General features: G+C 38.5%; 1 protein-coding gene across 1 annotated transcript in view; it reads right to left on the reverse strand.

Annotated features, from left to right (window-relative positions):
• The window catches only part of LOC112554441 (dmX-like protein 2), a 71,891-nt gene that overhangs the window by 37,981 nt on the left and 17,025 nt on the right, over positions 1 to 16,885 (reverse strand). The window contains 24 exon segments of the mRNA XM_025222216.1: positions 172 to 288; positions 290 to 390; positions 686 to 840; positions 998 to 1,042; positions 1,268 to 1,451; positions 2,330 to 2,710; positions 3,882 to 3,977; positions 3,979 to 4,070; positions 4,073 to 4,631; positions 5,132 to 5,263; positions 5,737 to 5,999; positions 6,135 to 6,275; positions 6,588 to 6,951; positions 7,761 to 7,894; positions 8,268 to 8,400; positions 8,616 to 8,759; positions 9,296 to 9,451; positions 10,217 to 10,349; positions 10,758 to 10,873; positions 11,150 to 11,410; positions 13,839 to 13,942; positions 14,564 to 14,775; positions 16,061 to 16,173; positions 16,497 to 16,633. Coding sequence (XP_025078001.1) covers positions 172 to 288; positions 290 to 390; positions 686 to 840; positions 998 to 1,042; positions 1,268 to 1,451; positions 2,330 to 2,710; positions 3,882 to 3,977; positions 3,979 to 4,070; positions 4,073 to 4,631; positions 5,132 to 5,263; positions 5,737 to 5,999; positions 6,135 to 6,275; positions 6,588 to 6,951; positions 7,761 to 7,894; positions 8,268 to 8,400; positions 8,616 to 8,759; positions 9,296 to 9,451; positions 10,217 to 10,349; positions 10,758 to 10,873; positions 11,150 to 11,410; positions 13,839 to 13,942; positions 14,564 to 14,775; positions 16,061 to 16,173; positions 16,497 to 16,633 — 4,273 coding nt within the window.

A 16,885-nucleotide genomic window follows, 5' to 3' on the forward strand; every position in this document is an offset into this window, starting at 1 on the left:
CAACAAGAAGAAGCTGTGGGCTTTAAAAAGGTGTTGAAACAACGACTAACTTCTTACAATATAGCATGGGAACGTTTTTACAAGAAAATGAAGATGGCTTAATTTCAACCTCACTATCTATTAGTGAGGAAACAGTTGCTACGGCTGATGGCTATCTTATACATTTCTTACCTGTAGAGCCCCCAAAGAACCATTTTCTTGCGCATAGCAAGGTAAAACAATGCAGAGTCTAGAGGATTTTTATCTGCCTGGAAGGCTGCCTTGGCCACTTGTTCTATCATGGTGCGCAAGTACCGTTATGTTGGTGACCCACCAGCCAGCACCAAATTGCCGAAGCTCATCCCATGTGGGTTTTTCCTTTTGCATGCAGGGTATCATGGACAGAAGCTCCTAGAAAGGTGTTAATAGTAGAATATAAAAACTACTGAATCATGCATTTTGAACAGAACTTTGTCTGGAAGAACTCTTTAGCTTATAGACTAGGCTGAAAAACAGTGTTATCTGAATCTGGCAATGGGAACTTGTCATTATTTAAAACTGGGCACAGTAGCTACTCAGTATGTGCATTAGGGATTGTATGTTGAAGTGAATGACCATGGGTAGCACTATAAATAATTTTTTTTTAAAAAAACCTTTAGGAAAATTAGTTGACCACAAGATATTTTAAAAAAAAAAAACTGTTCACCTCTGTTGCCTCTGAATGGAAAGCCCAGACCAAGAAGTACGACTGCAGGCCCTGATGTTGTAAAATTGCTCGCTGTGTTGGAGGAAGGGTGCTCAAGAGGTAGATGTGCTGACGCACCGCCAATAAAAACCGCAGGCCACAGTCATCCATGGACTCTACAGCCAGAAATATTCTGTTAGACATCTCCCCAAGACTTTTCTCACTCGTACATCAAAATGAAATTGGTCAATGTGGGTCTTTAGTGGCTTTCTTCATACCTTAATTACTTATACAAAGCACTATAACTGTTTTGAAAAGATCAGGTTAGCTTACCAGTTGCTTGGCTTATGTTGACCTGACTGTCATTTGCAAGTGATCCTGCACAAAAACATATTTTCACATAATGAGAACTACTTCCTTTCAAAAAAAACAAAACAAAACAAAAAGTGACATTTATTTATGATTTGTACAAAAGCAGTTGAACAGCCCATCTCACAGATCTCCTCTCCCCCACTCTCACCAAAAAATGTTGCCATTAAAACTTGATGCTTTGCAATCTGAGTAATAGCAATTAAATAAAAATGTCACAAATTCATGTCATACCATTGGCCTCCTTGATATCGTCTTGCTGAAACCGGTCAGCAAAGTCCATCTTGGTATGTGCCACTGTATCAGCCAGTGCCACAAGGTACATTTGGTCTAAGGAGGACAAGCCTGGCAGAGATATACGCATAAGCTGTCGCCCTAGTAATTTTGAGTGGGCAGGCAAGAATGCATATGGGTTTGCCTGCAAAAAAATGGACAGAATAATAAATACAAAACAATAATTTCCCCATGATGCATCATCACGAAATTTTTCTATACGCATCTATAAGATGTACAGGATCTAATGTGCCTAGAGCAGTGGTTCTTAACTGGGGTTCGATCGAACCCTAGGGGTTCGGTGAGTCGGCCTCAGGGGTTCGGCGGAGCTTCCGCCACAGAGGTCAAGACACACCCACAATTTGTGATGACACTAAAGAAGGGTTCGGTGAATGTGCATATGAAACTTGTGGGTTCGGTACTTCAAACAAGGTTAAGAACCACTGGCCTAGAGTAAACAGAACTACGTTGCAGTGAGGGACCTCCTGTGCCTCACCAAAGGGTTTCTAAGTGGTTCAAGTGGAAGCTACCCTAGTATTACCTGCAAGCTCAGGAATACCTGGTCTATCTTGTCTCTGCTTTCAGTCTATTTTTTTTATAGAAGTTTTCCTTGCATACTAGAATCCCACTGCTGATAAGCCAAACTGATGCAATCTAAGACAGCAATGCTAGCAAAGGCATTCGTCCTCAAATATTGTACATTTCCCAAAAATTGAAAGGGCTTTACAATAAAACATAAAATATACTAAAGCTCACCACATCTGATCTTTACAAAAACATGTCTCAAAACTATTAGTATTGTTCCGACCCAAAATACTGTGTCTTTATATTGTTAACTTTTGGAAGCTGTTAAGCTACTGTAAATAAATCTTTAAGATTACGTCTGAGAATCAGACTAAGATTAAAAAGAAATCTATTGAAGCTAATTAAAACATCAGATTATGTTAGATTAAATTAGACATTGATTGTTGTAATTTAATATATATTCCATTAAAAGAAGCCAAATGGCCCCTAGGTATGCACTGACCAGAAGGTGACTAGTTGATGCCGGCGCTTCTTATTGGTGTCCTCCAATGATGAAGACAGGTCTAGCTCTTCTGTTTCATCAACAATCTGTGTGTTGAACAAGTCTGTGTAGTCCTGCTCTGGATGCCCTTGGTCTGCAGTGCCGGCCACATTAGCAATCTCTGTGTTCAGGACTGTGTTGTCTGCATCAGCAGAGATGAGTGCATAGATTGGGAGCGGAGGTATAGAGCTGACCTCCAGGAAGTCAGGGAAGTCTTCCACATCAGGAATCACAGCAGCATCTTCTGGGTTACCTCCACTTGTATTCAAGGAGATGCTCCAAGTGCGGCCATGATGATGCACTCCATCTTCAGTATCACCGTCAGTCACAAAGGCATCCTGCATTAAAGTCAAGATTACAAATACATACTCTTGGTTTTCATCCTTGTGGACACATTTTAAAATTAAGAAAATCCTCAACACAGAAAAATTCTTAAAATGACAAGCTCACACTACCTTCTACTCATCCAGCACATATTGTTCACATTTAACTTTTTTGTTACAAAAGTTCTCAATTTGTTGCCACATTTAAGGTTTTTATTGAACAAAATAATCTGAAAAAATGGGACCCTAACCAATTTTCCCCCACAAAGAGCCACTAGAATTTAGTACATTATCAACCAAAAAATTCTAAACCTACCCCACCTCCATCCCCTATCCTGACACACATGCTTAAAAACTTCAGCATGCAAAAACAAGACTCAAAAAGAAATAAAAATAAAAACCAAGAGTACAGTTTCCACAAGCTAAATAAAATTTACAAATAAATACAAACCAAATAAACTAAGTTTCAGCTACTATTTTGTCTTTAGACCAGCGGTTCTCAACCTTTTACTTTTGACGCCCCCCTGACAAACAAAAGTACGTCCGCGCGCCCCCCTTAGCCAGCAATGTAAGCTAATTTCACTGATACCGGTATAAGAAACTTTAAAAAAAAATGACCACCTTCGCGCCCCCCTGGGGGGACGCGCCTCACAGGTTGAGAACCGCTGCTTTAGACCAAAATTGACTTCTTAAACATAAATAAACATAACACTGCTGGGTTTGTTAGGGGATGGTTGTGTGGGACAAGAAGGCATAAAATGCACCTTAAACTCCATGGAAATTAAACGAAAAAAAAAATTCTGAACCCCAGAAAGTAACAGTTCTGTAAAGCCAGGCTGTCAAACATGAAATATGGCTCAAATGCAACACAACACTGTTCATAAGCTTGTGACAAATGTTTAATCAGTTATTAATTAATATTTCTGAGTAATGCACAGGCATATGAAACTAAATTTTAACTACTAAAGACTACAGCCAGTGCAAGTCATGAGCATATGTCAATCATGTGCTGCCCAAAGTCAGAACTGCGATGCTCAAAGGCTTGCATCTTGCAAATATAACATAGTTTGCTACTCAAATTAAAGGGAATTATTTCCTTATAAAGAATGAAATTAATAATAATAATTAATTCAATCATTTAAAAATAATTTTGCATTTGATTTGGACTTTAATGAAAATGTCTCACCTGGAAGTTTTCAAAGCCCCCTATACATCGCAGGAGATGAGCCAAAATAGCCTTAACCCGACGAATTTTACCAAAGTTGAGCAGGGCAGTCAAGCTGCTTGGGATGGTATTGTGGTAAAACTGGGTTAGCATAGCGAGCAGCTTCAAATAACCCAAAGTCATGCATCACAGACAAGCTATTTGTACTGTCACTTCTAGACAGGCCCGAGTCCTTTCCATTACCAGAGACAGGCTTTTGGTCGAGTCTCGTTTGTGTAATGACAATGATTGTGCGTGTTTGATATTTGGAGTTGACAACGTGGACTTGAAGTTTGTCACAGATTTAAAGCCTTTGCTTATACCTGCTGAGGATGCCATTGATGCTAAGTTGGCTTCTGTTAAAGTTCTTTTATCAGCTGTTAGTTCTTCACCCATCTGGGGCTCACTACTGCCAGCAGTAGCAGGGCCTGATGAGCTTCCATAGCTACTGCCTCGCCACTGAGTGTACACATGAATCTCATTATCCATTCCCACCACCAGAATGCCTGTTCGTACCCAGGACATGTGCATAGGCAGTGGAGGTAGCCCATCAGCTGTTTCTAGCTCGATAACACGAAGTCGCATCCATCTGATCTCTTCTTGGTAATCTTCAATGACCAAGGATTTTGACTTCTGTATCAATCCAAGAGGACGATGAAATATATCTGTTGGAGTGTTCTCACGTACTCCTTTGGCCATTGCTGCATTAGCTTTTATAGATGCTTGGGCAACCTGCAGTCAGATGTGAAAACAGTAATGTTGCAATTAAAACAGTAACAGGAAGAGCTCATTGAAGTGGCACAATACATTTAAGACAAAGTTTCAGGTACTACTCATCCCATCAATAACTTTATGGAAAGAAGAAAAGAAACTGAATTCAACTGCAGACATGTCACTTCAAAGTTTGCGTTTGTTCCATGTTACATCAGAAAACTGTGGCTTCCCATTCATATAACAGTACGACAAAGTAGTGGTGACAAAAGTCATCCATGACTGAACAACATGGTACCAAAGCGAATGACTACAAAAAAAAAAAAACACCCATAAAAAGAGAAACTGCTGGTAAGCTTTTAATAGGACAAGGAGGGTGTTTCATGGGCAGTAACTATTAAAGTTAACTCTGCTCTCTAGTTCATGTAAAAGGTAGTAAAATTCTTATGTCATCGGGTAAAGTCAAAGTAATTTTGTACAAAGCCTTTCCAAACCCTCTTCACATTTTTTGTGAAACGCACCTCATCAGAAACCTGGGTGTAGGTGAAGATTTTGGTGCCGACACCCACAGTGAGGATGTGAGAGCCATCCTCTGTGGCTACCCAGTCCAGCTGTACCAAGCATTTCTGTTTCAGAAGGCCCAATTTGTTACCCTGGGACAAAAACAGACACATCTGTCAATGTCTGCTACCTGGGACCAAAAAGAAGCTGTCACCTTCGCACAAAAACAGGCATATCTGTTATTCTAGGGCATGATTTAATGAAAACATTCAAAAACAAAAAATCACGATCAGCAGTAGGCATACTGGTTAATACTACAAACACACTGGCTGATACTATAAAAATGTTTTACAATAAACTTCATTTAAGTACAAAAGCCAGTGGCATAACTGAAAAATTGTGTTTCATTAATAGAGCAGCTTTCTGAAAATGTAATGTTTTGCCTTGCAGGAGGTATAGAGTATTTTCAAATACACCTGTAGCTGTGGACAAAAATTGTATTCATTCTAATCATTTCAGTTGGCTGCATTTTTTTCTCAAAACATACTACATTAACAAGCTGATATTAAGCGTTCAGTATTCAGTTTTCATGTTCAAGAGGACAATCACAAAACTATCCACCCACCTGTTCAGCAATGGACTTGCGAACAGACTGGATGGTGCTGAGGCTCGGAACGGATTTTGTTCGTGGCATTGAGACCATGGGAGCAGACGAAAGGGTAGGTGTGAGGCCTGGGATGTCAGAAAAAGGGGTGTTGTGGAGTGAGAGACCTGGAGGAAAGATCTGCTGGGTGAGCATCACCTGACTCAGCTCAATCTCCACCTGGGGATCAGGGATTTTTATGTCCTTCAGCTCAATAGTGTCTTCCAAAACCCACTCTGATCCACCTGTACAGAAGACAGAGCAGGACACAGCATGTCAGACATGATAGAATGGATGCTCTCTATTCACTAAGTAGAATACAATGCCAACTTGTCAGACATGTTTTCAGTACTTCTCTTGAAAGAGAGAAAAAAAAGCACCTGTTGATTCACACTCAAATATAGCCACATAAAGGTTGATGAACTTTTCTTCGGGATGGTTTGGTTGTGCTCGAATGTCACCATAGCGATATGCAACTGCAATACGTCCACTGTAGGCACAGCTCACTGTGATAGGTTTTCCTATAAGGAAGTAAAGTTGAAATTACCATCACAATAGGTTTCCTTTGGGAACAAAGAGGTACAAATTATCAATATTCATAGCATTACAGTCTGTATCAGAAAAAGGGATAAATTAGGAGTTTGCCTGAAGTATAACAGAAACAATTTATCTGTAATACAAATAAATAAAAACATACATGCTATGGGATGAGGTAGAAAATCTCAGACCTTACGAGATTTCACAGTTTTTCCGACCGAACTGTTAAGCAGGTTAAGGAAAAGATAAGGCAATGGTATCATTAAGAGGAGGTCACTAGTCTGTCACACCCTTACCGGGTATAATGATAGAGCTTGACTGGCGCTTGGAGCAGATCATCTGCCATTCTTCCCACTCATAATCCTGCTTCTGTGGCTGCCACTGCTGTATACTGGTGGTGGACATGCGCTTTGTTAAGCCTGACAGCCCTGAAGAGAACTCATAGTTTGTGACATTGAGGGAGTTTTCCCGACAAACAGATGGTGCCATTTCGCTAACAGTGCATTTCCAGAACCGGAGCTGTCCATCGCTGCAAGCTGTTGTTAAAAGGTATGGTGCAAAGCATGCTGGATAGATGGAGGCAGAGCTAAGATGACCTGCCGCAACATTTGCAGAAATAACGTGCACACCAGTCGGTAAAAACAGAGTCTGGGTACACACCTAGTGAAATATAGTAAAAGAGAGCTTTATCAGTACTGAAAGACATGTTCTTAGCAACTTCTTTCTCCTGAAGTCTTTGTGACTTTTCCAATCACCAGGAGTGTAAATTTTAACATATCAGAATAAGTCAACTGCTCAATGAAATAACCATGATTCACTTGCACAACATTAGAAAACATACAAGTAACAGTGTTTTACAGGCAAAGTCAACAGTGCTACTGATCCTACATCTCTCTCTCTCTAATTTGCACCATATGCACCACTAGCTCAAGAAAACTACTAAAAAATGTCAAAAGAGAATCTGATAAGACTAGCAAACAGTCAGAACCCCCAACAGCAGTAGAGCAATACATATGTCTCCGTTATTTTAGGCAAGTACATAGGCAAATCAATTTAACTTCACTCTTTCAATTTTGTAAAACTAGAAAAAAAAGTTTAAAAACTATAAACTGAGTGTGCATGCAGGCACATACATATACATGAGGGATTAGAATTATTATAGCAAAAGGAATCTAATCAATGACTCGCAAAAGTCATGCAGCCAACAGCAGAAGAAAAAATACAATCATGATGATTAATGCATGATTTAGCAAGTTATATAACTGGGTGAGCTGCTTCCTAATTGTCCTCTGGCAATAGTACTGCGAATTTTTCTAAAGAAAATCTCTCTTCAAATTGACATGAAATATAGCATTTAATTTTTTCTATAGAAAATCTGTCTTTAAACTGGCATAAAATTATAAATGGCAGGCCAACACTCTACTATTACAATCTTCTTCCAGTTTCTGAGCAGTAACAGTATTTGTTACCTTGCATGTGGTGATAGACATTTTCATAACAGGGGCACTGGTTTCCTGTTTGCCTTGTGAGTCATGATAGTACAGGGCTTCCTCCTCATCAGAGTTACCATCATCCATGGAGCCATAATCTTTCTCTCTGTTTCCTACACCAGACAGGCAAGTGGACAGCAGAGGTTAAAGCACTGGGATCCAAGGCCAAAGGTGCACACACACACACACTAGCCAGTGGTAGTGTTTTTGCTTTATCAAAAATGGCTGCCATCGGAAAGCCATGTCTAAGGTAGTTAATTGTGTCTTTTGTCTTCCGCTTGCAGAACAATAAGACCCAAAAATAAAATACAAAATACGACAGTGGAAAGTCTAATCTTTAATGTCATGTATTTTTCTCATAATGAAACAGAGGCATAAGATACCAAAAAGCAGTTTGAAAACACTGTATTTTGGGGTTTTTTTGTGCATTTCCGTGTCTGCCACTAGGCTACTGCCACTACCTATATACACACACAAAACACTCACCATCATGGTATGGAGCATTGGGTTGAGAAGATATCGTAATTTGCCACATGTGAACACGAGATCCTTCGTCCCCTATCACTGTGCTCAGGCGTTCCAGCACAACCAGGTAGAAGTTCTCCAGAAAGCTGCCTGACTGTGCACCAAAGAAAAGCTCTTTACAAAAACACTATCAGGGAATCACACAAAAGTATCTCAGACATAATGTATACTAAAACAATACAGGCAGAAAAAAAATAGCAAAATTTCAGAAGGGAATATTTGGACTTCAGATACAGAAAATTGACAGTAAATTTAACATTAAAAAAAAAAAATAAAAACTAGAAACTTAGCAAGTTTGGGTATACATACCCTTGAGAGGTCCACATATGCCCCCATGGTATCTCCAACATTAGCACTTTCTGGTCTAAAGGCAGTGGATGATGAAGACTGGTGTTGCTGCCCTGTAACTAGTGCCTCTTGGAACACATGCAACAGCTGAATGTTCTGCCAGTCCTGCAACAACAGCTTGCTTGTGTACCACAGACAGCAGTTATGTCATGTTATTATTTTGTACACAAATTTCTTTTTATTAAAATTTTATTACACACTAGGTTAAAAAAAAACAGATCTTTTGGAGGTAATACTCTGTCACACATAATAATGCACATTAATTTGTACTTGGTAGCAGCCATCACTTTACCAGACACTTGGCAGTCAACCTTCGAGTAATGTGTTGTCTGTTCAGTAATGCAGTCAACTTAACACATTGTTGCTTTTATGATCCACTTCAGTGTCACTTCTATCAATGAATATGCTGATTCTGGCAGTGTTCTAAGTTTCAACTTGCTCATGGTTTATGGGGGTTTTAATAGAAAGTGGTAATAATTCAACCATATAATGTGCAGAATGTTGATAAAGGGTCCAAATCTAGCTTATTCTGTATCACAATGCTAAAGGTACACAACTCATACTTTTTATCTAGTTTATAAAACTGACAAAGATGAAAAAAAATTCATAATTTTTTTCAAAGTTTAGCAGTCAACACATACGGCTGTGGCATCATTGATGGTGTCCAGTTCAATGATGCAACCTGGACGAGCAGATGACTGGAGGCTGGCCACATGGAAGATCTGGCTGAGAGGCTGGGGTGGGCTGCCAGGGTCAGGACAGTAGCTGGAGCTGGCGCTAGAGAAGCTGAATGTTTGCTGGAGTAAAGAAGATTAAGCAGACGTACAGTCTCAGCCAGACGAGAAAACCTCTCATACTTGACTTTAGGCAAGATGCTTACATCAACAGTTTATAGTTATTCCCATGTAATAATAGTTCACATCTTTGCCTTGTGGTGGCAGCAAGAGGGAGTGTGGGTACGTGAGTTCTAAACAATAGCTCTCTCACTCTACCCACATGGTCTGATACTATTATAAACTTCAGTTTATACCTGTACTGTAAATATAACCTATTATAAACTTTATTTTATGCACTTGAAGGATGTTCAAGCACAGTAAAAACAATCAAAAACTATCCTTTATATTGGTATTTCCAAAAGCAGAGCTGGCTGTACAGGTACCATACTGCAATCACAACATACATTCATCCCAGTACTAACAAACAAACATACAAACAGCCTCCTAAAACAGCACTTGTTGGTAAGTTGGGGACATACTGTATTTTGCCGTCTTTTTTGGCAGCAGATTATCTCCCCTAGGACATGGGACTTACTAGGAAAGAGTGGCTGAGATTTTACGCACAATTTTTTGTGAATGACAATAGTCAGCCCCTTTAAAATATGACAGCCAATACCTTAGTGACAGATCCTGGGAAAAAGAAACTAATCACACAGCTCTTCAACAGCTGTTTCCTAACTGCCCACTTAGTGACTACTGCTTTAAACTTTGAGCAAATAAACTGTTACAGCAGAAGTGACGGTGTTATGGCAAGGGCAGATAGCTCCAGGTGCCACATTAACTCACCTCATTGGGAGCTGGCTTTGATTCTGTGAGAAGTGCACGTGCATCTATAACAGCCTGATACAGGCGAAGACTGGCACCATCAGATGCCACAAACAGAGCACTAGGTGAGTTGCTGCAGGAACCCAGTGTCGTGCTAGTCAGGAAAAAAAACACCTCAGAATCAAGTTTAGATATCGGCTTATTCGAGTTATGCAGATCAGAACTATCACATGAATAGTGATACATTATCCCTGAAACACATACATCCTTTAAAATAAACTTTATTATTATTCTGTTTATAGCCTTTGATGATGGGTTAAAGCATTATCTGAATTAATTGTATTATTACTATTATTCCTTAATAGTTTAACTTACATAATCACAGATTCTGAGCAAAACAATTAACTGAAAAAAAATGCTTTTGTCACTTTCAAAGGGTTACAAATGCAGGAGGTAGTGGCAGAGAATTGCTGCATGACAAGCATAGCAAGAGAAAATTACATGAGAATATTACAACTTCTTCATCTTCCTCCTAAGCCCCAAGCTGGTGCTCCTCACTCACCTAGGCAAAAGGGTGGGAACCCAAGCCATGCTGGTAAATGCAGTGGTAGATGGAGAATTAATTCTTGCTAGTTCCATCAGTCCTCCAGACTTGGAAAGAGGCCCAACAGAATTGACCTATCAACAAATATCTGTCATCACTTGAAAGTAACAGATATGTAACAGGTACCCTAAACAATTTCTATTTTGTGTATAGAATGGCTAACACAGCTAGCCAAAAAAAAAACCCCAACAAAAAAAACAAACAGGTGCTCCTTTGTTCTCTCCTCCTAAACCCAGCAAAGTAATAAATGTAACTGGTATAACAAAAATAAATCTAATCAATGTGACACAACTGAAAGCACAAAGTTTTTATTGTTCATAAAGGTCAAGAAAATAAATAATGTGCAATACCTGCCACAGGATCAGTTCACTACAAAATGCAAAGACACCAGCACCAAGAGATTTGCTGGCATCTCCATCCTCTTCTTCTGGGGATGTTTCTCTCTCTGGCGTAGTGTCAGGGTCTGGAAGGTTGTGGTGAGATGTGGTAAGCAGCAGCGGCAGGACTGGATGGCAGGCTGCTGCATTGGTGCGGAACCGGTGACCACACACACGGGCAGCATGAGCCACGCTCACCACCGTTTGAAACATTGAGCTCTCGGTGAAACTAATCTGCAACAGAGAACATTACAAGCGGATTCTCTGAGACATCAGAGAGTCTGCTCTCCACAGATTTCATGAAGATAATATTTGCGAGGATAATGTCTCACTATCAGACCTGTATACCTTTAGGATGACAAACTGTAATCTTTTCAGAAAAGACCTGTAATCCTAGGAAAATCCTTGTAATTTCATTTCTGTGTTTATTTACTAAGTAAAGACCAAATAAACTGAAAATGAAGACAAAGTATAAATCTTTTTCCTTCATGATGGATCCAACAGCTACATTAATGGATTTTACTCTTGATCTTAATTTGTTCTGCAGAAATAGTAATTCCTTACATTCTAAAATTCAGAAAAGCAGATTTTGTAAGAGTATTACCAGCTGAACATGGCACATTCACTTTTACTAGCATTTCTGTCATTCTGATGGAGCATATATGACATCACTTTCAATTGTAATATTCCCTAACAACAAACCGTGGGTTACCAGGAGCCTGAAGAGTGTTCTAAACAGGAAAAAACGTATCTTTTTCACTGGCGATGCCTTGGCAAAAAGATCTGTGCATAAAGAGGTAAGGGAGGCAATAAAACGAGCAAAAAGAGAGTATAAAGACAAGATAGAGTTGCGTTACTGTGCCGGCGACCTTCTTTATGCCTGGCAGAGGATTAAGTCTATGGCTTCTGTTAATCAGAAGGTAGATTGTACTAGAAAATCAGTCAAACTTAATGGCGTGAGTGATCGGGACTTGCCAAATGTTTTGAACAACTTTTATGCACGTTTTGAGAATCATGATTTTTCTGATAAAGTTAGGGAACTCAGAGTCACTTGTCCCTAATGATAACATAGTAATTTCTCAAGTCGATGTGACAAAGCTGCTTAAGCGGGTTAGGGTTAACAAGGCGCAAGGGCCAGATGGAATCTGTGGGCGGGTCTTGCATTGGTGTGCTGTTCAACTGGGTGGAGTGTTTCAACACCTCTTTCAACTCTCTCTTGACTCAGGGCACATTCCTACACTCTGGAAACTCTCTAATATCATCCCACTCCCCAAAAAAGCTAATCCTAGTCAACCTAATGATTTTTGGCCAATAGCACTAACCTCCCTCATAATGAAAACCCTTGAGAAGATTGTCAAAAATCTTAACATCTGTAGAGAGTAAATTGGACCCATTGCAATTTGCTTATAGGAAGGGTGGGGGTGTTGATCACTCTTTTACAAGAACATAAGACAGATCATGGTAATGCCTTAACTGACTTTGTACAGTGGTGCGATGAGAACTTTCTTGAGTTAAATGTAGACAAAACAAAGAAATTGAATATAGATTTTAGGAGATTTAAAGATGATTTTGTTGCTCCCAGTGTGATACATAGCAAACCTGTTGAAACTGTTACCTCTTTCAGGTACCTGGGAACTGTTTTTGATTGCCAGCTTAAATGGACTCTAAACACTGAACACATTGTCAAACGTGGGCAGCAAAGAATGTACCTTTTGCGGAAGTTAAATAGCTTCTCTGTTAGCAGAGCAATTTTAGGTCGTTTTTACCAATCTTTTATTGAGAGTCTTTTATCCTTCTCATTTGTATGCTGGTTTCAAATCTATCTGTCCATGACAGGAACAGTTTGAATAACATTGTCCACATCTGTTCCAAGATAATTGGCATTAAACAGAGGGACTTGACTTCCTTCTGTAATCAACAATTAATTAGGAAAGCTTCCCGCGTTATGTCCATACCTGAGCATGTGCTAGCGCAAGAATTTGTTTTATTAAGCTCTGGTAAAACGCTATGCCATGCCAGTATGCAAAAGCAATAGGCACCTGAAATCTTTTGTGCCATCCGCAGTTCAGCTACTCAATCACAGATGAACTATCAGCGGTGTGTGTGTGTGATGGGTAGGTGTGCATGTGTGTGGTTGTGTGTGTGTGTTTTTTTTTTTTTTTTTTGTTTGTTTTTTGTTGTTTTTTTTTTCCCATATACATATATTTTGGAAACAGGGCACAGCTCCCATCTAAATTGCCCGTTGGGATTAATAAAGTCGGTTGTTATTGTTATCACTTTCTAATGAATTCATGGGCTGTTGCTGCCAGCACTATGGATAAAAACTGTCTAGACTCTAGAGTATGCTGAGACACAAATTCTTTGGAGACAACAACAATTTTATATTTCTGGGCTTTTACTCTACACATTTCATAATATTGTAGCTACCAGTTTTAAGGACAAGTTCCCAAGGATGAAAAGTCTTCCCTTTGTTATGTTGTAAATAGGTCTGCGCTATGTACACCATACTAAAACATTAACTAAGTGAAGTTATGGCCAAAGTGAATATCTTCTTGGTGCAGATGAAGAGATGAAAGATCAGTTACTAACAGAAATTTTCTTCAAAATCTACTGGTTTAATGTTGCTTTATCAAAGTTAAATACTAAAGAAATAAAAACTCACCTGCCACTGGTTTAGTGTTCCATTGTTATGCTTGGAGACTAGAAGTACATTTGGTATCAACATGTCCATGCTGTTAGCTCCTATATGATTATTCCTGACACCTGCTGGAGAAAAATAAAACAAACTTAGCTTTGCTTCATTAATAATCTTCTTCTTCTTCTTCTTCGTTCCTATTCGCCCCCAGTGGAGCATAGGGCCGCAACCACACGCCGCCATCGGACCCGGTCATTATACCAGTCATTAATAATAGTAAAAATAAATTACAAACCTCCTTTTTGCAAGCAAAACATGTACAAAAAAGGCTATTTGCTTAATCACAAACTTTCTCTTGTGATATAAAGCTGGCATATAAAAATTATAAACACACAATATTGGATTCTGTTTTGTGACATCTGGCAGCCTGAATATGAACATGACAAACAAATAATTGAATTCTTTCTTATACAGCTGCAATATGGTAATGATGAACATATACACTGTTCAATTCTCTCTTATGGTATCAGGCAGCTGGAATATGGAAGCATGTGCAACTGGATTATCTCCCTTTGCTCTTCTCGCAACTTTGTTCAATCGACATGCATGCAAGCTAAGTACATACCCACACTAATATAGACAGAATAAAAGTGAGCAGCACCACACTTTTACATACTGTTAAACAAAAACAAAAATTTTAATTTGACAAAATATTTAGTCAGATTAAATGTCAAACGTCAAATCAACACTACCTGCATTACTTGCTGAGACTCCACCCTCCTCCACCTCTGAAATGTGCATGACAGATTTTATGTCCATACGACTGTAGTTGCAATACAGAAGAAGGTTACAAGACATGGTGGCTGCATCAGGCACAGGAATGGCATGTGGCAAGCATGAAGAGAAACTTATCTGTGCTTGACGAAATGTGAAAGGCAATCCCTCATCGAGCCATTCAACAAGCCTATGATATACAACGAACAGTGTTTATAAGTAACCAATGCAGTCAAAAAAACTTTGAAAAGATAATCTCCAATCCAGCCATTCAACCAGACTATATATACAGACAAATAACAGTAAATGAAAGAGACCAAAAAAGACACTCGATGCTCTTAAATACTTTATACTAATCAAGAAAAAATGAAATAGCCTGAAAGACACAGTGGAGTGCAAAATGTATTCTGAACGATTGGGTTTAGTTTATTATGCAATAAAAATTCTCCAAATAGTAATAATAATCATAAAATGCAAAATTTGTATAGCACATACTCACACTCCTAAGGGGCATGTTCTTAGTGCTTAAAAACAAGAACAAGACATAGGGAACATTGAGGGGCAAAAGGACAAACATACGAATGACGGAAGAATAAACAACAGTACTAATGATAAATTAAAAAAAAACAAATGCAGAAAATGCAAAAAGGGAACCAGGTAACAAGGACTGAGAGTATCCTGATTTTATAATAATAATAAACGCAAATCTGAACATACGACCACTTTCCATTCATAAGATACAACTTTTTAAATAGTGGTGGTGTTATCTATGACCAGAATGAGATGTAAGTCTTAAAACACATCAGTTGTGCATGTAACAAGATCAATGCAGTTAAGAGCGATGAAACATGGGCATGCCTAAATAAGATATGCTTCCAGCTCTTCCACTGGATGTAGATATAATGACATTGATAAAAAATTGACTTCTTTCTGTTCTTGTTGATGTTTGAAGGTTTGTATCTAAAAAACGGAAGGTGGTTATCTGTTTTGGGTTCAAGAATTAGTATGTTAAAGTTAATGAAACCCAATCTCATGAGAAAACAAAAAATTGCATTCAGGTAATTGCATTCGTAAGCTTGACATGGAACCACCTTTTTCTTGTATTTATACCAGTGATCAGGGATTTTTTTTTTGATATTCTGCTGATTTTATTCTGATTATATGTGTAGTGAGAACTGCTGATCAAATTGCTGTTATAAAATGCTCTTCATCACCGGTGATGTTATTGCACTGATGAAAATAAAAATGGAATAACAGTCCATCAGCCATTTTGTATCCTACCATTAAAATAAACAGCACAAAATTTTGAAAAATGTGTACGCTTTTTTTTAACAAAACAAGAACTTTAACAATATGAAAACATGCTCAGCCCTCCACAGCCTGGAGAAGTAGGAAACTTTTCTAACTTGCAAGGGCCCAAGTAAAATGAAGTAGAAAGCCAGTATCTGTAGATGGTAAGAAAACAAGAGGCTTACCAAACTAAGAAGCTGCCATCTACAGGATGAATGCTAAACAACATGTCAGATGTAGACTGCCATTCTTTCAGCAGCATCTCAATGTTATGGTCAAGACGTTCCAGGATTGATCCCTAGTTTAAAAAGACAAAGAATGATAAACCCTGACAATACTGATGGTTGTACAGTTTTCTGAGGTTAATGGTGTCAGTGGTATAGGCAAGCATAGCAGAAAACTATTTACTTTTTCTATAAATGTATGCTCATTTTACAATGGTAAGCCTTAAATAATTCTTATGTTACAACTATCAGGTATGGTATCCTTTCACAGCTATAAACTATTCTAGCCATAATATAACTACAGAGTTTTCTTCCCATATGTAGTACATAGGTACTACTACCATATATATACATATAGTGCAAAGTTCCCATGTGTTAAGAACAAGATTTCTTACACTGATTTCTCCATGTCCTCAGAATCATGTTCTGATGAAAGACTAGTCTGGCTGTCAGATTGTACTACTGTCTTATTTGATTCCCCTTTGGACAACTTCTTCCTTTTGAAGAGCTTGTGTTTTCTTTTCTTTGCCACATCTGTTACAGTAATAGAAATTTTGTTTTTTACAGATACCAAAGTTATATCAAAGACAAAAGAAAACTATTTAATTAATAAAAAGGTTAAAGAAATTCCCTCTAAAGAAATAACATTTAAAAGTGAGCAGGATTTGGTTATAAATGATGTTTAATATAAACAATAATAATAACTGGATTTGTAAAGTGCCTTTCTCCATAGAGGTACAAACTCAATGCGCTGCACAACAAAAGACTACATACAGACCAACAGTG

This window comes from Pomacea canaliculata, linkage group LG13, assembly GCF_003073045.1.
Source record: "Pomacea canaliculata isolate SZHN2017 linkage group LG13, ASM307304v1, whole genome shotgun sequence".
Classification (NCBI taxonomy): domain Eukaryota; kingdom Metazoa; phylum Mollusca; class Gastropoda; order Architaenioglossa; family Ampullariidae; genus Pomacea; species Pomacea canaliculata.